This window comes from Drosophila montana, unplaced genomic scaffold, assembly GCF_035044405.1.
Source record: "Drosophila montana isolate Dmon_TW-CO22-7 unplaced genomic scaffold, ASM3504440v1 contig_1505_1, whole genome shotgun sequence".
NCBI classification, from domain to species: domain Eukaryota; kingdom Metazoa; phylum Arthropoda; class Insecta; order Diptera; family Drosophilidae; genus Drosophila; species Drosophila montana.
Window position 1 is genome coordinate 546,615 of NW_026996452.1, and position 21,341 is coordinate 567,955.

A 21,341-nucleotide genomic window follows, 5' to 3' on the forward strand; every position below is an offset into this window, starting at 1 on the left:
TAAAACTAAATGAAACGAACATATAAATAAATACGTATTGAAAACGTGCTGCTAAGCAGTGGCAATGCAAATGTAACGCGTGTGTGTGTTTGTGCAAAAAGTGTGTTAAGCACACAAAGATCCAAGTAAAGTGTTGTGTGTGTGTGTGTATGTGCCATGATTCTGCTTCTCGATTTGCCCCAAAAATCATAGCAACAAATAAGCAATAACGCAACGGGATCAACAGCAGCACCGACAGAGGCAGAGCGTCGACGTTTGTGTTGTCGACAGGAAAAAGTCAACACCTTATAAGGCAAGTTTATTTTATTATAATGTAATGGTTCGGGCCGGGGGCAGGTTGTGCATTGGCATACAAATTTTATTTGTGTTTGGATTTTCTAACGAACTAACATGCGAATGTGCATGTATGTGTGCCGACTTTGTTGCTTGGCATAATAATTAATTCTGGCCGTTTAATGCAATGCAATTCACAAAAATACATTGTTCATATATCCCTGTCTCGCTCACTCACACACACACACACTCCCTTGAGCCTGCCTGTCTTTTGACATTTTGCCTTTCCCCCTATTTTCAGAGGCGCAAGTTTTCATCCGTCTTGTGGTTAACTTTTTTTTATACCTTTTGCTAATTTTTAAATTGGGTCAATGCATGCGTCGGACGATTTACTTGTTTTTCTTTTCAGCGGTCTTCATATGTATTTTGTGTTTTTTGTTCGTTTGTTTTTGTTGCCGAACCAGTTTCTTAACCTTGTTTCCTCTCTCCAAGTGCAATTGCCGCTTGACTCTTGCTTTTTGACAATTTGAATGTTCTACTTTTTCACGACAAATTTCGGCGTATGGTTGTGTGTGTTTGTGTGTTTTTGGTTGCCAGTGGCAACTTAATAGGCGAACTCTCATAACGGTATTAATGAGATTTGCTGAATTATGTTTAGCCGACATGCAAAGGCCAATATAGAAAAAAAGAAATGAAATTTGTATTAATATTCTTTATGACTTCGATATGAAGAAATGCGTGTTCAGTTTTATCAGCACCTAGCAACGAGCACTCCTTTTTTGTTGCGACTTCCGCAGCCACAAAGGAAAATGACGACTCTCACATCTATACATACATATGAATATGTGTTTGCGGGTTTTGGGTGCAGAGTGCTTTTTATAGGATTTATAAAATTCCGATTAGAGTGTCACGGGTAAAGCAGAATCAAAAACTAAACAACAAACAGCTGTTCAGCGCAGTGCCAGTGCTGGCAAACGCTACAAATTGACGCGCTGCTGATCTACTGGCTAGAAACATGTGAAACAACAAGCTAAATTATTAAAATCTATAAATGTAAGTATTACAAATATTCATGTGTAAATGGTTTTTTTTATTTTGTTTCATATTGCAGATGTCCAACTTGAACTTCTATGAACTGCTCAATGCGAGCGCAACGGCAACATTTGAAGAGCTTAAGCGCAATTATAAGCAATTAATACTACAATGTCATCCCGATAAATTACAACAGCAACAACAACAAGACCAGGCAGTAACTGTAAACGCGATTGAGAGCGACCCAAATCGGGAGAGCGACAGCAATTTCAATGCGATAAACGAGGCCTGGAATACGCTTAAAGATCCCACAAAGCGTAAACAATATGATGCCGAATTATTGTTGACAAAATTTGAAACACACAGCAATATCTATGCCAGCATTACGTTAAGCGACATGCACAGAACTCGAATTGAAATGATGGAAGAGGAGGAGGGCAGCGAGCTGAGTGCAACCGACACAGACAAAGAGACGACAACATGGAGCTGGGCCTATGCGTACAATTGTCGCTGCGGCGGACAATACTTGTTGGATGATGAGTCACAAAGAGAGCAGCTGAGGGCAAGTGAAATGATTGTCGAGTGCAATGAATGTTCTCTAGTGATAATTGTGAAACCAGACGCAAATGTAACATAAATGGAATGTTTTCAAAATAAATTGTAAACCGCTTTTTTATCATGCCTTAAAACAATAACCATATTGATTTGAGCTATCGAATTAAGCGCTGATTTTGTCTTCGTTAATCGGTTTCTTGAACCTTGCGCCGCGCGACTTGTTTGATATGCATGCAAAACTGGTTGTATCGTGCATACTTAATGCCCTTCCTTTCTTTTCGCCTCTCTTGTTGTTTGACCAACACCAAATGATGTAATATTGTATCGTGCACACATACACACATACATAATTTGGATTGCAGTCACTGTCAACCATTTTTCATTTCCGTTGTGCAAAATAAATGTCTTTATTTTGGTGGTGGCTGTTTAATGCTGTTTATGTCTTTGACGCGTGTGAATTGTCTTTGGGTGTTATGTGGGTCACATTCAAATTGCCAAATGCGGCCATAAAATAATAGAAAGAAGAAGAAAGACTGCTGCTTCCCCCGATTATGCAAAAAGTGGTGGCCTATGCAGGTTAATGATTGTAAGCGGCGCCCACTAGGAAGCTGTTTTTTAGATACATTTAATTTAACAGCACTATAATGTATTATTTTTCAACGAGACTCAAAGTTTGTTGACTTTTGATGAAACCAATTTTCAAATTACCTTAAAACAGCTGAAGAAGCTCCCAGAAATGCCAAAAAAATAACTAAATCAATTATAAATGTATATGTTTCCGGCTGAGGACCTCTAAAAACAGCCTAATTTAGCTATAAGATAGCTGAGAATAACAGTGCTTCCAGTTAACCGTTACCTTAACGAAATCTCTTCAAAAAGTTGTTATGTACATAGTACACGCAGTTAATCGCCTTAAAAGTACATATATTTGTTGTACATACATACATATGTACAGGTAATTACTGTTGAGCATTATTCTTTCTTTTTTTTTTTTTGGTGGGGAGAGCGAAATTCAATAACCTCGCCTCGTTGTTGCCGGCTGGTGGCTGATCTGATGATGTCAGCGAGTGTAAAATTAACATACAAAAATACGAAATACAAATGTATAAACATTTGCCAGAAAACAACAGCAACAACAGCGAAAACAGACGCTGGCACAAGCTCATTGGAAATCCATTTGTTTATGATATTATTGCAAAGTAATTTGCATGGTGGTCTTTACTGTTGCCTTCCCTCTCGCGCACATTTAGTGCATAAGTGCGTGCGCTTTATTGATAATTAACGGTGTCTGAGCTTTCGTTTTCTATGCGCTGCGGACGCAGCTTGATAAAAGCAGCAGCTCGATTTCCAGCACATCAATTACGCCGGCTGACGTGGAAAACAAAAGCGGCTGAGCATGAACTAACACACACATATGCTTGTCGTTGACTATGTGTGCGTTTGACTGGCGCAAACTTTATCTCTTTAGCATCTCTCACTTTAGTAACCTTTTGACACACAAAAATTGAAACGCTTTAGCGCATTCAGTTCCTGCAAATGTCTTTCCTCTCGCGCTCGTTACGTGCTGTTGTTGTTGTGACACGCGCTACGATTTGAAAGATAGCGCTTGCTGCATGTACATATATACAATGGCCCACACACTATTACGAGGAACTTAACTCCAGCTCCAGCTCGCAAACCGTCTCCGTCTACCACTTTCATTTCGTTTTCACTGCGCATTAAAGACGCTCGAGCAGCTTTAATTGCTCAAGAAAATGGCAGAAGCAGACAAAATATAAAACACCGGCTGAAAATAACAGAAAAAAAAAAAACAACAACAACAGCGAAGAGTGCATGACACACGTTATGTGCGTGTGTGTGCGCGTCGGCTTTCGTAGAAAGCACAAGAAGTTTGTGGCGTGGAAAACTGTCGCTTTAGCCAGGCGACAACAGTTTGACAGACAGTCTGTCATTCAATCAAACATTAGCACAGTAAGCTGGTCAGCTTGAATGCAAGAATGTTAAAAGGGACAAACTAGTATTGTAAAGCTACAAAAAATTCTTTTTAAAACTTTGCAATACTTGAGAAAATACCCAGTGAAATATTTATTTTATTTCGCATAAATTATTTAACTGAAACTCAGCCCTTGGAGTGAATCACGCTGCGCTTTGTCGGCGCAGCTGAAGAATCATAATATTTATTGATTCAGCTGAATTGAAAGAGCTAAAGAAACAAACCGCAAAATGATATTCACGAGTCAATGATAAAAGCAAATGCAGCTCGCCCAGTGCCCCAATAGGTCTTTTCTGTCTTTTTCTTTTATTGTATTCTGCTTACAATCTTTCTTTTGTCTACGCTTTATGTCTTTCTTTCGATTTTAATTACACAAAAGTGCCAATTAATTGTTGCTTTTATTTCAAACTCTGCCCGGTTACCCCCGAGGCTATACAAACAGTAAAAAAAAAGTGTGCTGAGTCTCGCATATCGTATTGTGGTTCTGGCATTTACCCAGGTTCGTCTCGGGGGAATCTGTCGAATCGCATTTTTGAGGTGTTGTATGCGGATTGAGGTATTGTGTATTGTGCGTGGCCATGTGAAAAGATGGCAACAACTAGAGCAGATCGAGAACAACATTTAAATACAGTGAACGCTCTATTAACGGACAGCTACCTTGGATTTGGGACATTTCCTTTACTTTGGGCACAAAGATATCTTAAAATAAACGACAATTTGCAAAGAGTTTAACGTATTTAAAAACTCAGGGTTGGAGCCCAGAACATCTTTTAAGATATTTCTTATATGATCTATGAACCAATCTAACGTGTTTCTTCTTGCAGGCAAGCGCGTGTTTCACGCAAGAGAAAGGACGTCAATCTGGCTGGCAACGGTAGTGTCCAACCCATCAGCAGCGCCGGGATCAGCAACACCATTTGCAATAACCATAAATATAAGACTGAACGGCCGTCCGGGCAGCTAGCACAGAAGATGGCATCCACTGGAGAGATCTGGCTGCAGTGGTTCTCATGCTGTTTCCAGCAGCAGCGCTCACCCTCCCGCCGACCGCATCAACGCCTGCGCATCGATCGCTCGATGATCGGTAATCCCACAAATTTTGTCCACACCGGTCACATTGGATCCGCCGATGTGGAGCTATCCGCGAACCGCCTCAATGCGATCTCAACCCAAATGCAGAGCAAGGGCGGCTACGAGACAAACTCGATACACTCGCTGCACGTAAGTTGAATGGCTGGCGCGGGTGGAGCAGCAGTAGGAGGAGGAGATGGAGGGGTACTTTGATCGGTTGACTCATTAGAGCTGGTTTTATTTTCTGTTATTGTTCGGCGGGGCATATTTAATGTGCGATTCACGACGATCGCAATTCGAAACGTTAACATTTAGCACCTACCTAAGGTGACAACCACCGACTGGTGGTTGCGGTGGTTTTTATCAGCTCAAGGTGGAGCTAATCACAGCGTGGCATTCAATTTAATTGAAGCGTAATTCAAGCAAAACATCTTAAATCAACTTCAAGAGATTTCTATCAATTACAGACATTATATGTAAGGAAAATTAGAAAAGTTCTTCGCTTCTTTTGGCCGATAAGCAGCGGGTCAAGTTGTTAAGCTCGATAAAAACTTGTCGAAAAGGCAGACTGTCAAGCTAAGGGTTCAATGCACTTTGAGAGACAAAAACAACGTCAGGTGTGTGGTGTGTGTTTTCAAGATCCACACCCAGGTTTAGTACAAAATGTGCAATTAATTTTGTGGTATTAGTCGCATACTTTCATGCTATGCAACCATTTGCTTGGGCCCCGACCCTGATAAGATCTGCCTGCACCAGGTTCGCCCATGTCGCGGTTCTCGCTTATAAGTGCTAAACAATATCAAGTGCCCAGCCCCAGTCGGGGCTTCGTAGTTTGAGCTCTGGCCACGCTCTAGTACATCGCTTAAACAGCTGACAACAGCAACGATTAAACCTCTCATTTACAGTGGGAGCTGCCTTGAGCGAACACACGGGGTTACAGTTTGTATTTGGCACAGCTAAGGGGGAGCTTTAACTTAAAAGATATTTTGAAATTGGAAGAACACATAATTCAATTCAAATCCAGCAGCAATGTTCCAATTAATTTATGTTTCATGGGTTAAATGGGAATCAAATATGGTTATTGTTCGCTTATATAGCTTTCACTGTATGCACATGCATATATTATTTATTATTATAATATTGTTTTTTGCTTTGCAGGCCTGCTGATGAAGAACCCCCACACCCAATGGCCACTAAATGCATTTTGTGCAATTTTCTTCGTAACAACAACAAAAAAAAAAAGAGAAAAGAAAAAATTATAAAACAACAATTTTTTTTTTTGTAATAATTCTTTGTTAAACGCGAGCGTGTTATCAGGCAGGCGAGGGTGATAAACGGAGTAGCAGGAGGAGCAACCGGCTGGGTGGGTGCTGACGACGCCAGAGGCAACAGAAATGGGTTCCGCACACCAACAACAATAACAACAGTACCAGCAATCATGTGGAATACGAGAACGGACAATGGACTCCATGTGTACCAGCTACTATTTGCATTGACAGCGAGCGTATTAGCTATAAGTCGGTACTATCCATATATATAAACCAAGAACTGTCTAGACCTAACTCTGTAAACGCCCGATTGCAATTGTTTTGCCTTTTGCGAGTATTATATAGATGAAAAATCGCAAAAGTTCGCAGATCCAAAGTCGAGAGTATTTCGAAAACAAAATAACAGTTCAAAGTTAGTCCGAGGATTTTTATTATTTTTTTTATATTTTTATTTTGGTAATACATATTGTACTTAATGCCAAAACAGTTAAGATCATTGTGCAGTTTTTCCTATAGAGCGTGCACCATGCAACTGATGATAACATTTCCATTATATAGAACCCAGAGAACGGAACTGCCTTATTTCGAATTGCGTAATGCCACACAGATCCAGATGATAAATATGCACTCATATATATATATATATATATATAATTAATAACTGTCATGTAGTATATATATATATATCAACTGTTGTGCTAGTTATAACTGAACAAGCAATTTTACAAAGCTGATTTAGCATTTATATAATGTTATAAACTTTACAAAAAACTTAATGACAACAAATTGTCGCACAATCAATTTTTGAAATGATATACAAAAAACAAACCGTAAAATGTATAATTTATGATATTTATAAATTTCGAATATTTGTTTACAAAGCAAAAAGAAAAATATTGTAATTAATTTTTTAGATTTTTACAACCATATTTATAAATCCAGAATAACCAATGCAGAAATATAGTCTTTAATCTTTGGCAGTAGAACGTGTACCTTTATAAACCCCCCTCCCCCTCCCTTTAAAAAAAAAACTAAAAGCTAAATTCATAAATTAATCCAATGCAGTTGTAGATATAAATTGTATGACTAAGAAAAAACGATTGTAACAAATATAAAATTGGGTTGAAAGCGTCACAAGTTGACTGCGCCGTAGACTAATTGTATAAAAACAAAAGATATTTAAGCAATAATTTATGGAAAAATATATTTAGAAAAACAAACATTTGCAAGTGTATTTTTGTTGAATCGCTTGGATCTTATGTCTGTCATAGGAACTCTCGGAAAATGAGAACTTTTAAAGCTGACAAATCGCTCGATATGAGTCAATGTATGAAGAACCTTTATCCTTAGCAAAGGCATAAACTATAATCCCCGAACCCCAAAATATGAGCGATTGTACAAGGAACAGTTAGATTAAAAGCTGTGTTTTTACATGAAACACTTTTCTGCTTTTTGAAGACCTTTTGACAAAACATAACAATTACGATCTTTACAATTTCTATATATCAAAATCAAAAGAATATATCAGACAGGAACAAAAGTTTTCGTAGCATATCCCACACATTTGCTACGTGTTAAAGGGGTATTTAATATTCGACAAAAATTTTCTGCTAGTTTTTTAAGATGATTCCATTTATTTGCTTTACAGAACTTAGTTTAACCATGGGTAAAAACAACTTAAGCTTAGTCATATTGTGGATTCCCTAATACACTATTTTTATTAGTAGCTGTGGGCATATTGGTTTCCGATTGTATCAGCTAATCATCATTATCGCTGCCGCTGCCACTGCCGCTGCCGGAACCGCTGCCGCTGGCAGTGCCAGTTTTGCTGCCGCCGGATTTGCGGCTTTCATTGTCGCTGCCGCTGCCACTGCCGCTGCCGGCGTCGGCAGCGCGGTCGCCGCCGCTTTTACCGCTTCCCACATCGGATTCGCTGTCGGAATCGCGCAGCGCTTTGCTGGCCTTCGCCTTGTTGACCTTTTTGCTGCGTCGCGCCTCGAAATCGGAGCCCTCGTCCTCATCCGAGGAGTAAATGGTGGAGGCCTTCGGCTCCGCTTGAGTGCCGCTGGCGCCCTTCTTGTAGCGATTCTTGATGGCGCTCAGACTGATCGCATTCTCATCGTCGCTGCCATCGTCATGCTGATAGGAGGAGTTGCCGCCGCCGCCGATAAGCGGCTCGCCGGCGCCGGCCTTCTTCTTCTTGGGCTGCGCCTTGTGCTGGGTGCGCATGGCCAGGCGCAGCTTGGCCTCCTCCTCTTTCAGCTGCGAGTAACGATCCGTGGTGGGATCTTTGCCCACCTGTGTGAGAATCTTAATGCCGCTTGTCTTGGTCGAGCGATCCGCCAGCGACATGGTGATTTTTTTGTGTGTGAACGATTCCGTCGAATGCGGCCGGAAGGTTAGCTTGGTACGGAACACTGACTGACCCTGCAGACCAGTGCCCTGGCGTATAAACAAGTGATTGTGATCGCCTACGAGCGGCTGGCGGTACGCATCGAAGATCTCGTTGCCCAGATGCAGGCTCATGCTGCCGTCGGACCAGCGCACGAAGCGCGCATTGGACTCACGTACCATATCGCCTTTGTTGTTCATGTACTCGCGCCAGCGGATGGTGTTGCTCACCTTCAGCTTGATGCGCTGGCGACCCTCCTCGTCCATCGTTTCTTCTTCGTCGATTTCGTCCTCGTACGTCTCCGGATCGAAAGGATGCGTGACCACAGAAAGAAAATTGGGCAGCTTAATGAAGTGCTGTTCCTTGCCCAGATCGGCTGATATGCGCGGTATCTCCACGTCGATTCGCGTCTCCGGCAGCGGTTCTGGCTCATCCTCCTTGGGTACGGTTAACTGTGGCCCGGTGTCGCGTGAGCGCGAACGAGAACGACTGCGCGAGCGGCTCATGGAGCGGCTGCGTGAACGCGACTTGCTTAAGCTGCGGCTTCGTGAGCGCGCCAAGCTGCCCGCCGGAGACTTATGCGCCGTCTCCTCGTCATCACTGATGTCATCGGCATCCCCAAAGATGTCCGATGCGGCAGGCGCTTTCTTGGGCTGCAAATAGTTGGAATATAGTGAAATTTAGCTGCAGATGAAACACATGGAGCACAGTTTGGCTTACCGGCACATCCTCCTCGCTATCGGAGTCAATCAAGCGAGCCTTCTTTGCTTTCGAAGGCGCGGCTGTGTCGCTGTCACGTTTTTCGTTATCCGAATTGCTTTGACGGCGGGGCTTCTTCTTGGGTACGCCAATGTCACTGCCCGAGCCGGAGCCGCTCCGACTGCGCGATGTGCGAACCGAGCGCGGTGTGCCCGACTTGGAGCGTGAGCGTGGTGTGCCAGACTTGGAGCGGGAGCGGCTGCGGGAACGGGTCGGTGAACGGGACTTGGATCTGGAAGTGCGACTGCCGCTGCGGCTGCGACTGCGACTCTTGCTCTTTGAATTGGCGCGTTGGTCGTCAATTTGTAGATTCGGTGAGTTGGAGCGGGACTCTGCGTTGCCGCTGTGCTTGCTATGGGTGCTATGGGGAGTGCCACTGCAGGAACGTTGACTATGCACTGAACCACTGCGCTGGCTATGAGCCGAACCGGTGCGACGACTGCGCGCCGAACCGGAGCGCGAGCGTCGACTTGCCGCTGAGCCGCTGCGTGCGCTGTGTGGCGACCCTGAACCAGACCTTGATTGCGAGGATCTGGAGCCAGAACGCGAACGATCGCTGCCGCTGCCCGATTTACGACTGCGGGGCGAGCTGAACAGGTAATATATCAAAAATAATACCACAGTGATAGGCTGAATTGAGTTTTTAAAAACCTACCCCGGTGCGCTGCCGCCTTGTGGTGTGACGCTGCGACTGCGGCTTCCACTGCGACTGGAACCGGACCCAGAACCTGAAAAAAAGGCATTCAAGTACAGCCGACACAGCCAAATATTTTATGCACTTACCGCTCTCGTCATCTGAATTCGGATCGGCCATATTTTAATTTGATAATTTTGTTCAACAATCAAATGCCAATGGCAAAAATGCAAATTACAAGACTGGTGGCTCAGGCACGTGCAGACCAGCTATACGTATAATTAACTTATATGGAAACTTTAAAAAATTGAAACGAACAATCAAGTAGCACGCGTAAGTTCATTAACATACAACTAAATAAAAACCATATTATATTTTGTAATTGCCATATTTGTTAATAATGCGCCGTGCCTTGCACTCCTAAAACTTTCAATGCAACCATGCTGTTGCTTTTGTGAACGCTACTATCGATATTAACGCTTCATCGATAACCATCATCCGTCTCCGTCTTTTGTGTATTTGTATTCGTATGTGACGAGCCACAAAAGTTTTTTGCGGAACGTATTTTGTGTACATTTTAAGCGTTTTTCGAACGCTCAAAAATTGTTTATAGCATTGCAATTGTAAATAATAGGCATTTGTCTATTTTGAATTTAAGTGCGTTAAATTGTGCGCGGCGTAAAAGGTGCGCAAATCGCGAAGCGAATTTACCCCAAATTCGCGTTCGGGTGAAATTTCAATGAACTGAGAAAACAAAGACAGAGACATACACACTCACACACACATACTGTGGAAGCAGTGAAGAAAGAAGAAGCAGTGGCAACAGCGCAATAGCAAGCAATTATTTACTTACAAATAAAACCAACATATTATACATAAACCAAGGCAAAACAAGCCGAAAAAAGGCCAAACTCTGGAAAACAACAACAAAACGTGTTAATACCCTATGAACATTTTGCATTGGACGCCTCTGCATCGGCCAAAAATTGTGTAGTCCGCCGCTTTGCGCTGCAAGGCAAGGAGGAAAGCACATATAAAAAAAAAAAAACCTTCGGTACTCCTGCTCTCGGGCAGGCACGACGAAGTAAAGTACACCAACACACAGTTACCAATACAGCGCGTGTGTCCGTGCGTGCATATATATATATGCAATATATTTAGGGACGATACGGCGCGGAAAAATACCAACTAACCTCTCTCCGCACGTTGCGGCTACACTTTGCGCATCATCTCCGTCGTGTGGGTGCCTGTGTGCGTGCAAGCGTATATCCTGCGTGTGTGTGTGCCAGTGCCATTTATAACTGTAACGTTGAACCGAGTCGAGTGATCAAAACTAAGCATATTCAAGTTCAAAACTACAAGCGTCAGTTGGTGCAGCAGCTGACAAAACGCAAGAGCACTCGACGACTACAGCGGGGGCAGCGGCAGCGTCAGCAACAACAACGTCCCCGTCGCTTTGGAATGTTAAATGCGGTGAGAACAAAACATTCAGTGTATGTTGTTGTTGGTAACAGCAGTAGTCGGCAAACCGAAGCATTAACAGTGGCAGAAGAGGAAGAAGCAGCAGCATTATCATCCAACGTTCATTTAGGTAAGTATTGTAAACAACCGGCAGCCCTTCAGCCCTCACAGTTCCATCTAGTTGCTATTGGCTTAAGCTGGCTTTTTCATTTCAAGGCTACCCTGAACGCTAATTGGGCAATGTTGAATTCGCTGCAATTTGTTGTAAGCGAATTCAGTGTTGCAAAATATCCATTGGTCAGCTGATGAAGTTACATACATAGCGAACAAGCCCGTACGATCAGCATCAGCGAACCGACGCTGTAAAGCAATCGGGCAATCAGTCTAGCAAAGTCGAAGCAAACAAATATAAAAGAGCGTGTAGGAAAGGTGCTCGGAATACAGAAGGAACAATGCGATAAACAATAATCAGGGTAGAGGTGCAAGTGCAGCCAGAACTGCCGATAGAGCTAACAGCAGATCAGCAACACTCACACGAGCAGCATCGTCTATTGTGCGCGCTGCATACACGCTGCATACACGCACACAGTTACAAATTGATCGTCTATGTCAAGTGCATTGCGTATCCTTTTTCATTTGCTTTTTGTGCGGTCTTTTGTGTGCCATTACTCGTCTGGCTGGTTTTTAGACGGATGCGTGTGTGTGTGCGTGTATGTTTATGCACACACTAACACATGCTGTGTCCATTGATTTTTGTTGCTTTTTTGACAGCTGATGCCCGCGCGGCCATTTAATCGGAATTAGTATTGCAAAGTGAACGCCACTTTGTTTACCTGCTTTGTATTCAAATTCGCTGTGCTTTATATTATCGGCTACTTTAAGTTTTTAGCTGTTACAGCTTGATTACGACTGATTGTAGCTGTTGTCTGTAACTGTTACGTAAATTTTCCAGCGACCTTGGCTTTATCGAAGCCACATTAATAAAAACCCGCCCCCAACAACAAAAATGCAGGGAATCAGACAAACTTAAACAGCAAAAACCGAGCAGTCCCCATTTGTGTCTTGTTTATATTTATTTATAAGCATATGTTTGTGTTATTTTCAACGCGCCGCAATAATTATCTGCACTCGGTTTTCGGTTCTGTTATCAAATGTGCGCGATTTGGTTTCTGTTTCTCTCTCCTTGAATCTAACGTGAGTCAGCGTCACGTAGCTCTTGTTCACACATCAAATTTGACCCTCTCTCGCTCAGCTGCATCAACGTTTGTGATAAACAACAGCCGGCCTCGCATGATTTGTTGTTGTTGGCCAATTGGTGTATACTATATGTATGTATATCGTGTAGGTGCGCGCCAAAACTCACAGCGCACGTCACGACTGCATCACTAACGTTATGACTATCCAAGTTTATTATCGATTTGTTGTTGTTGATCTAGCTTTGAAATCGATAACCGTAATCGATAACAGCGCTTGAGCTGCCAATCAAATGTTAGCAGCAGGCATCATAAAAAGGCGAATAAATGTTATTTGATTCTTGTGCAATACAATTTTTGATTTATTTTTGTGTTTATTTCTGCTTTGCAGATTATGGCGAATTTAAATTTTCAACAACCTCCCAGAAGCATAGCAAACGCGGCTTTAACGGGCCGCACAACTGGCGGCTTTGGTGGTAGCTCCATGTCTGGCCATGTGACACCCACGTCCGGCATGTTCCAAACCGGTAAGTCGCATCAGAGAGATCTCTATTATATTTTCTAATCTATTATTCCTTTATGCAGACTTCGCAACCTCCTATCCTGGTGCTGCGAATTACGGTCAACAAACGCAACAGCCGCCTCAGTTATCGCCGAATCGAAATGCGCAGTTATCAGTCGGTGGTCCCGCCTTATCGAGTGGCAATCGCAATGCGAATCTATTTGGCCAGCGGCCGTTTGTGGAGCGTCGTGCCATGCAGGGTTTGGGCAGCGGGCCCATGGTGAGTGCATCTATCTATTGTATTTTACAAACATGTGAATAAATACATAATCGTTCATAAACCGTTGCAGTCGAACATGGGCAACTTTATGCAATCCGGCCGCGGCGGCTATGGGACAGGCGGTGGCGGTGGGGGCGGCCCTTTAAATAATTTTCATGTATTCGGTGGGGGCAGCGGGGCGGACTCATCAACGCCAGCGCTGCTCGATCCCACAGAATTTCCATCGCTGACGAATGCGCGCGGCCAGAACGATCAGACACTGCCCCAATCGAATACCCTCCAGCCGCCGGGCAGCAAACCCTACGGTAATTTCTTTACCTCTTGTGAGTTCAAAACAAAAATCCACATTATTTTAATTTACATTTCTGTTACAATCTACGTTTATAACTACAATTGGTTGCGGTTAACTCTATATTTATATTTATATATATACCTACATATATCTGTATGTTCTTTGATTGCCCACATAATTGTGCTAATGTTTTTTTTTTTTATATTTATACTCTATGAATGATGAAAACATTTCAATTTTGCTAGACAATACTGCTTACTATAGATATACTATATATTGTGTACCAGTCATATGTCCACAAGGATGTTCAATCTTCGAACTCCCGAGGATAACGATTTTTTTTACTAATTACTTTATGGTGTTGGATTTAACAAGTTTTAGTAGAAGGATTATCCCCTAAGAATGTACACTGTATTTAGCTGCTATATACGTTTTTTATGCGAGTGCACCGCATTCTTTGTACTCTACCAACTTGACTGATGGGTTTCGAAACTACTTTCAGTTGGCATGGTGAAGCAACCAACGTCTGAGCAATCGGAATTCACGATGTCCAACGAGGACTTTCCTGCGTTACCGGGCACCCAAAACTCGGATGGCACAACGAACGCGTTGGGCACCAGCAGCGGCGTTGGCAGCGCTGCTGGAGGTGGCGGCGGCGGCGGTGTCACAGAGAACAATCTGGATGGCACGGAAAAGGCAATGAATTCAATCGTGGTCAGCGGCGGTGCGGGCAGCTCCAGCGCCGTTGTTGGTGGCAATGGTCACGGCGCCGTTGGCAGCGGACTTGGCGGTGTTGTTGTTGGTGGCGGTAGCAGCAGCAGCGGGTCAAGCGGTATGGTAAATGCGACGCATGTAGGTTTAGTTGGCGCTGGCGGCGGCGGTGGTGTCAACAGCGTTACCGGCAACAATGCAATGATGGGCGTTGGCGGCGGCCTCGGCAGTGGCACGGGCAGCGGAGCGGGCGGCGAGCACATGAACGATAATTCCAGCAATGATAAACTTGTGAAGAGCGGCGTACAAACATCGCCAGATGGTAAGCCCCAAATACCTACAGAAGAGAGCACATGCTAACCAAATCTCAATTCACAGGCAAGGTCACAAACATACCAGCGAGCATGGTGAACAATCAGTTTGGCATGGTGGGTCTGCTGACGTTCATCCGGGCGGCCGAGACGGATCCAAATCTGGTGACATTATCGCTGGGCACGGATCTAACGGGCCTGGGCCTGAATCTGAATTCACAGGAGAGTTTGCATCCAACATTCGCTGGACCGTTCGTGGAACAGCCCTGCAGGTGAGCGCCCAAACCAATTATATTCATTCATTTAGCGCCCCTTTTTAAAATGTAGAATGCAAACGATATCGATTTCGATATCGATACTATATTACACTGGGTTGCTTATGGACTTATCGCTATGCAATACGGTTGCATTCAAATCCAATTTGATTTTGATCTAACAAAATGAAACATTTTTTTGTTTATTAACAGAGCACAAGACGTTGAGTACAGCGTGCCACCCGAATATCTGATCAATTTTGCGATTAGAGATAAGCTCACAGCGCCGGTACTGAAAAAGCTGCAAGAGGATCTGCTCTTTTTCCTGTTCTACACGAATATCGGTGATATAATGCAATTAATGGCAGCTGCTGAATTGTAAGTTCCATTATGTCCGAATTCTCTTGTTTTTATTTAATACTAAACTTTTTGTTTTCTCTATAACACAGGCATAGTCGCGAGTGGCGGTATCATGTGGAGGAGAAGATTTGGATAACTCGAATTCCTGGCATTAATCAATATGAAAAAAATGGTACAAAAGAGCGTGGCACCTTCTATTACTTTGATGCGCAAAGTTGGAAACGTTTGTCCAAGGTTTTCCAAATAGATGCCGAGAAATTAGATAAATGTCCCAATATAAGTGCGTTTATGAATGGACAGTCTGTATAATAATAATAAAACTGAAAAAATTTGAAAAAAGCAAGACAAATCTTTGTAGAAGTATTCATAATTTCTTTTTGAATTAAACGCATCAATTTGGTTAATGTTTAATGTGTGCAGCCCTGTATTAATTTATATCGATATGCTGACGCACCCTACTCTAGGTATTATCGACCGACCACCACAAACAGCCCAGTGCTGCCATACTACTACAGTCTGAAATGGCTTGTGGTATGCTGATCAAGCGTGGAAAGTAAATATATTTAAACATGCAATCAGCGCTGTATCGATATTTTGCATTATGATATAAATTTTGCTATAGTGAAACAAAACACTGGGAACATGATTACAGAGTTGCGTTGATTTGCCATATATCCAAGCAACAGTTGTTAATTGTCTACTCAAAATTAGCAAGCTAATGTGCTGAGCTGCATACCCAACTTGACATCGACAACAAAAACAAAAAAAATCAGCGCCTGCGCCATTAGCTCAAATTCAAATTTAAATTAATTGTGAACGGACGTCAAAATGAACACGCCCGGCGTCAGCCTTTTCCAGGGCGCTGATACGCTCAAGGTAAATTCAACGCTGGAGCGCCAGGAGGAGGAAGAAGCGCTGCAGGATCAAAAGAGACGCGAAACGGAGGTAGGTATTGGCATTTGAGTCGACGCAAGCCTTGTTTACCTAAAGTTATTTGTAATCATTTTGTGCATACATATTTTATAGCTGGGGAATTTATTGGAAAATGCTTTCGATGATTTGGATGACGACGACGACGAGAGCACAATTGACTCGACAACAAATTATCCTTCCAATTTGTTGCCCACGCATCAACTGCCGCCGCTGCCAACGCATCAGCCCGCCCAACAGCAGCATCAGGAGGAGTTTGTAAGTGCCAGCGAAATGCATAAGCTAAGGATGATGCTGGAGTCCAAGACGCACGAGCTGAGCAACATCAATAAGCTAGCTACGGAGGCGCATAAGAAAATCGATGAGTACCAGAAGCGCCTGACCATAACCCAGGCTGAGCTGGAGCGGGCGCTGCGCGAGAAGCAGCACACGCATGAGCTGCTCGTGGATAGCAAAGAGAAGTGCTCCAATTTGGACAACAACATTGAGAAGCTGCGCTGCGAGAAGCGTTCACTGGAGACGGAGAATACCCAGCTGGTTGGTCAGCTGGAGACGGCTCAAACGCTGCTCGCCGATGTGCAACGTAAATATGATATGGTCGAGCGGGATCAGCACAGGCGAGAGGATCGCAACACAGATATGCGCATCAAGCAGCTGGAGGAGCATCAACGCGCCCAAACGGAGTTACTGCAGCAGCAGCTGAGCCAGCTGAGCGATCAGCTGGACAAGAAGAAACAGGAGCTCGATCAAATGCATATGCGCTACAATGCGCTGCAGTCCAGCCACGAGTCCATGCTGCTGGACAAGGCGGCCAAAATCAATGAACTCAACTCCGCGCTGGATGTGGCACAACGGCGCGTCCAACAGCTGGCCGTCAAGCCCAACTACGAGGCGGAGTACACGTGCCAGCAGCAGTGCATAGCGGACCTGCACGCTCAGGTGGCCAGCATGGAGCAGACCATAGCGCAGCTAACGGAGCGTGTTAATGGCACCACAGCGGAGCTGGATATGATGGATACGCTGATACAACAGCATCAAACCGAAACGGAGACGCCAAATAGATTGCCGTCCCGTCTGATGGGCAGCACGCCCCTAAATCCTGCCGATCGTATGGGACACATCAAGCAGGAGCTCTACCGGGCCCTAGCCAGTTTGAAGAACAAGCGTGAGGAAGTGCGCAAGCTGGAGAAACAACTCGACGAGCGCACCAATGAGCTCAGCACGCTGCGGGCGGAGGAGAACAAAACGCTGGTCCAGCTGGCCACGCTGAAGGAGGACAATTCGCGTCTGGAGACGCGCATTCGGGTGCTGCAGGAGCAGCTGGACGAGCGCCAGCACAACTCCACGCTCAATGCGTCCAAGCTGCAAGCTGAATTGGATGCGCTGTTGGCCGAGCGGGATGCACTGCAGCAGAAGACGCTGTCGCAAACGACCGAGCGCCAAAAGCTCGATAAGCAGCTGAAGCAGGCACAGCTGGATTTGGAGCAACTGCAGCTGGCGCATGAGCAGCTCCGGCGCCAACACGACCAGCTAACGGATGACAATCGACAGCTGCGCACCCGCGCCACGGCGGACAATTTGCGCTTGGAGCTGGAGCGGCACAAGATCTTGCTGAAGGATGCGCAGGGCGAGGTGGAACGACTGAAGACACTTTACACGGAGATTGCCAATGATAAGGAGACGCTGAGCTATCAACTGCGCAAGCTGAGCGAGACGGATAGCATCAAGGAGCTGCAGGAGCAGCGTCAGCAAATTGCCCAGCTCCAGCGCAATGTGCAGCTGGCGGAGCTGAAGGCGCAGGAGCTAACGAAAATACTCGACACGGAGAAGCTGCGACACGAACGCGAGCTGCAGCTGCTGCGCGAGAAATGGGAGCGCGAAATGCACGAGGAGGTGCTCAAAACGGCCAAGGAGAGCTCCAGCAATTGCGGCAAGTGCAGCGATCAGCTGGCCGAGGTAACCAAGGTAGGATGTAAAGTGCTCCAAACGGTCGCTGCTTTAACTAAATGTACTTACAGCTTGAAATCCAAATGCTAAAGCTGCAGAACATGAACTCCATGCAGGCCAAGGAGCTGAGCGAGCTGCGAAACGAGCTAGAACAGGCGCAGGCTCTGCACGTGGAGCTAGAGGCGAAGCTCGAGCAGGCGGCGGAGCAGAAAAAGCTGCTAAGCGAGCTCAAGGCCAAGGCGGAGCTATATGAGCAGCAGCTGCAGCAGGAGGCAGCCAAGGCGGCCGAACAGCAGCCCAGTTCCCCCAAGCAGACAGCCGCAAATGAAGCCGAGGCGGCGTCACCCGCTTCACCGGAGCTCACGCAGGCGCGCATCAAGCGCATCGAGCAGCGTGTGCGCGACGAGATGGCCAAGCTGTTTGCCGCCGAGTTGAAGCGGTTTACGCAGCGCGTTCAGCAGACGGAGGAGCGTAGCCTGTGCCTGCAGCGCGAATATCAATTGGTCTGCCGGGATCTGCAGCAGCGCCAAACGGAGGTCGAGTTGCTGAAGCAAACGATTCTCGCCGAGCGCGAGCAAATGCAGGAGCTGCTGGGCGAACAAGAGGACAAGCAGAAGCAAATGCTGCACAAGTGCCGCAGCGAGCTGCAGTCGAAGAATCAGCGCATTGCGGATTTGCTGCGCGACCTGGACGAGCAGCATGCGAGCATCGAATCCGAGCGACGCTCCATGAAAACCGTCATGGCCGAATGGGATAAGCAAAAGCAATCCATTGAACAGGTGGAACAGCACTGGCGCACCCAGGTCCAGACGCTTCGCGAGAGCCACGAAGAGGCAATGCGTGCCGCACAGCTGCGGTATCAGAGCGCCAAGCGCACCGCCCACAATTACAAGCTTTACGCGGAGGACAAAGAGGCGCACATGAAGCGTGAATACGAGCGCATCAAGCTTGAGTATCAGACCTCGCTCACCCAAATCGAGGCCACCATGCAGCAGCATCTGCAGCGCAAGAGCCGCGACCGCCAGCGCAAGGTCAACGACAAGGAGAACGAGCCCAGCAATCGATAGATATAAGCTATATGGTAGTATAAGCTATGCTTAGTCGAATTGTTTATAGTTAGCTAGTCTTAGGTACAGCCCATACAATTGTTTTTATATGCACCTGACTTAAGAATAGAGTATATACATTTCAACATTCCAATAGCTAAGCTGGTGCCTTTTTGAGCTGCGTCCAGCATTTGTCCAAGATCACAAAGAACTTGTCAATTTCCGAGCGACGAATGCCCAGAGCTGCGGCTACAGTCAAATAAGGTACCTCCAGCAGATCATGATGCGAACCAAAATCTGAAAAAAATTAAGCAGAGATAAATTTGCATTGATATTCTTTCTAAAGTATCAGAATATATTAATTTGTATCTTTACTCAATTTGTTATTGATTTGTTCTTTGTAAATAATAACAAATTAAATAAACAAATATATCAATTTAAATTTACTGAAGGTAGCCTTATCTTATATATATATATATAATTTATACTATATATTTATATTAGATGTATAGTTTATATTTACAGATACCCACGCTTGAATTCGTAGCCATCGATGGATTTGGTCTGACCAACGGTCACCACTCGCACACCGGACACGCCGCGCGAGTGCAGCATGGCGCCCAGTTGGGTCACGCTGCGCTCATCCGCGCCAAGAGCTCTCAGTGTGCTCACGGTGAGGGCCAGGGAAATCTGATTATTGTTGCTCTGTGGCACGATTTCCCCGTGCTCTGCCGCAAATTGTTGCAGCCGCTGTTTGAGATATTGAAAATTTTGCTGACGTTCTTGTAGCAGAGCCTGGTAGCCGCGTTGTCCCAGCGAGAGGAGCGTCATGAATACATCCAGTGTCTGGGAGCTGCTGGCGCGACCTGCATAGCTGCTGGCCAGATGCTGCAGCAGCTGCTCATCGCAACTGGCCACAATGGCGCCGCCCACAGGAACTAGAAGATTTTTGTCAGTGCTCTGGACAAAGTAATCGATGCGTCCCACGCGCTGGGCACGCTCTAGCTGGCTGGTGATGGCCTCACACTGTAGTCCATACGCATTGTTGACCAGATGCGGCACAGCTGCGCTTTTAGCCAGCTTTGCCAGTTCTACAATGCTGTCGCAGTTGCGCGGTGCAAAGCAGCTGGTTGTGCTGTACAGACAGAGTATATTATCGGCGCCCAGTTCCTGGATGCGCTGCTCAAACTGGCTGCAATCTGTGACCAAGGCGTGCTCGTGCGCCAGCATCAGGTCAGGTATAACAATGGGCTGCAGGCCGGCGGCGGTGATGGCCTTAAAACAGGATTTCTGATCAATGCGCGACCAGAGCACATATTTGGCACTTGGCCGACGCTTGCGCAGCGCCTGCAGACACAAGGTCAGCGTCATGCCCGTTGCCAGGGGCACCAGAAAGCATCCGCGACAGCTTTGCAGGCCAAGCGTCTGTATCAGATCCAGCAGAAGGGCGTTTGTCAGACTGGCCAGCAGCGTGGAGCCGGCAGCCTTCGGCTGTGCCTCCAGCAGATCTCCAGAGCGCCCGATGCCATGGCCAAAGTTGTAATGGCGCCGCGACACGAGCTCTGAATCATAAAAGAACAATTTCAAGATTTCTTTACTTTATGTATATTTTTTACTTACTGCACGCAATTCGCGCCTCCCGCTCGCCCAGGCCCACTTTGTGTGCGAAATTGTTGCTGTCCAATGCGGCCAGCTGGTGCACCAGCTCCTCGATCTCCTCATCACGCCAACCCTGCTCCGGCAATTTCCGCTGCAAAACAAACAATTTCTTATCTCTATTTGCTTTATGTTTTTCTTCTGCATTTTTACTACCTTTTCCAGCAGTTCTTTGAGTTGGCGCTGCCTTCCTCGCTGCGCTGCCAATCCCAGCTGCAAATAGTTGTGCGGCACCAGCTTTTGGGGTATATTTATTCCATTGAAACTCATTGTGTAGCGCGCCCAATGTTTACTTAAGCTGGTATGACACCTACAGCATTGGTATTGCCGGTGTCATCCTACTACCATAATCGTCAATAATTTGCAACCATTGTAACCAGTGCTGCCAATCTTTACCTGCTTATAACTAATTTCAGCTATT

General features: G+C 45.4%; 6 protein-coding genes across 7 annotated transcripts; 4 read left to right on the forward strand and 2 right to left on the reverse strand.

Annotated features, from left to right (window-relative positions):
- The first annotated feature begins 150 nt into the window (after positions 1–150).
- Dph4 (Diphthamide biosynthesis 4) lies at positions 151–1,963 on the forward strand. The gene is made up of 2 exons (XM_064698189.1): positions 151–292; positions 1,385–1,963. The coding sequence occupies exon 2, from the start codon at positions 1,385–1,387 to the stop codon at positions 1,940–1,942; it is 558 nt and encodes a 185-aa protein (XP_064554259.1). The 5' UTR covers positions 151–292; the 3' UTR covers positions 1,943–1,963.
- On the forward strand, positions 155–7,412 carry Spec2 (CDC42 small effector protein Spec2). Its single transcript, XM_064698198.1, has 3 exons — positions 155–292; positions 4,678–5,074; positions 6,083–7,412. The coding sequence occupies exons 2-3, from the start codon at positions 4,826–4,828 to the stop codon at positions 6,089–6,091; spliced, it is 258 nt and encodes an 85-aa protein (XP_064554268.1). The 5' UTR covers positions 155–292; positions 4,678–4,825; the 3' UTR covers positions 6,092–7,412.
- A 383-nt stretch (positions 7,413–7,795) lies between these two features.
- On the reverse strand, positions 7,796–10,388 carry Atu (Another transcription unit). Its single transcript, XM_064698102.1, has 4 exons — positions 10,127–10,388; positions 9,999–10,071; positions 9,305–9,932; positions 7,796–9,237 (listed from the first exon to the last, which is right to left on the reverse strand). Exons 1-4 carry the CDS (start codon positions 10,155–10,157, stop codon positions 7,951–7,953), a joined length of 2,019 nt encoding a protein of 672 aa, XP_064554172.1. The 5' UTR covers positions 10,158–10,388; the 3' UTR covers positions 7,796–7,950.
- A 116-nt stretch (positions 10,389–10,504) lies between these two features.
- On the forward strand, positions 10,505–15,690 carry Rga (Regena). 2 transcript variants are annotated; one of them, XM_064698121.1, is made up of 8 exons: positions 10,505–11,568; positions 13,023–13,158; positions 13,217–13,413; positions 13,484–13,736; positions 14,208–14,738; positions 14,795–14,999; positions 15,195–15,359; positions 15,431–15,690. In XM_064698121.1, the coding sequence occupies exons 2-8, from the start codon at positions 13,026–13,028 to the stop codon at positions 15,648–15,650; spliced, it is 1,704 nt and encodes a 567-aa protein (XP_064554191.1). In that variant the 5' UTR covers positions 10,505–11,568; positions 13,023–13,025; the 3' UTR covers positions 15,651–15,690. The 2 variants fall into 2 exon arrangements, with proteins under 2 accessions (XP_064554191.1, XP_064554182.1); XM_064698112.1 differs by lacking the exon at positions 10,505–11,568 and having other exon boundaries at positions 13,484–13,718.
- Positions 15,691–15,978: 288 nt separating this feature from the next.
- Positions 15,979–19,706, forward strand: asl (asterless). The gene is made up of 3 exons (XM_064698079.1): positions 15,979–16,286; positions 16,368–18,236; positions 18,290–19,706. The coding sequence occupies exons 1-3, from the start codon at positions 16,170–16,172 to the stop codon at positions 19,283–19,285; spliced, it is 2,982 nt and encodes a 993-aa protein (XP_064554149.1). The 5' UTR covers positions 15,979–16,169; the 3' UTR covers positions 19,286–19,706.
- On the reverse strand, positions 19,296–21,287 carry SecS (Sec synthetase). Its single transcript, XM_064698131.1, has 4 exons — positions 21,077–21,287; positions 20,885–21,014; positions 19,798–20,826; positions 19,296–19,561 (listed from the first exon to the last, which is right to left on the reverse strand). The coding sequence occupies exons 1-4, from the start codon at positions 21,188–21,190 to the stop codon at positions 19,422–19,424; spliced, it is 1,413 nt and encodes a 470-aa protein (XP_064554201.1). The 5' UTR covers positions 21,191–21,287; the 3' UTR covers positions 19,296–19,421.
- Positions 21,288–21,341: the final 54 nt, after the last annotated feature.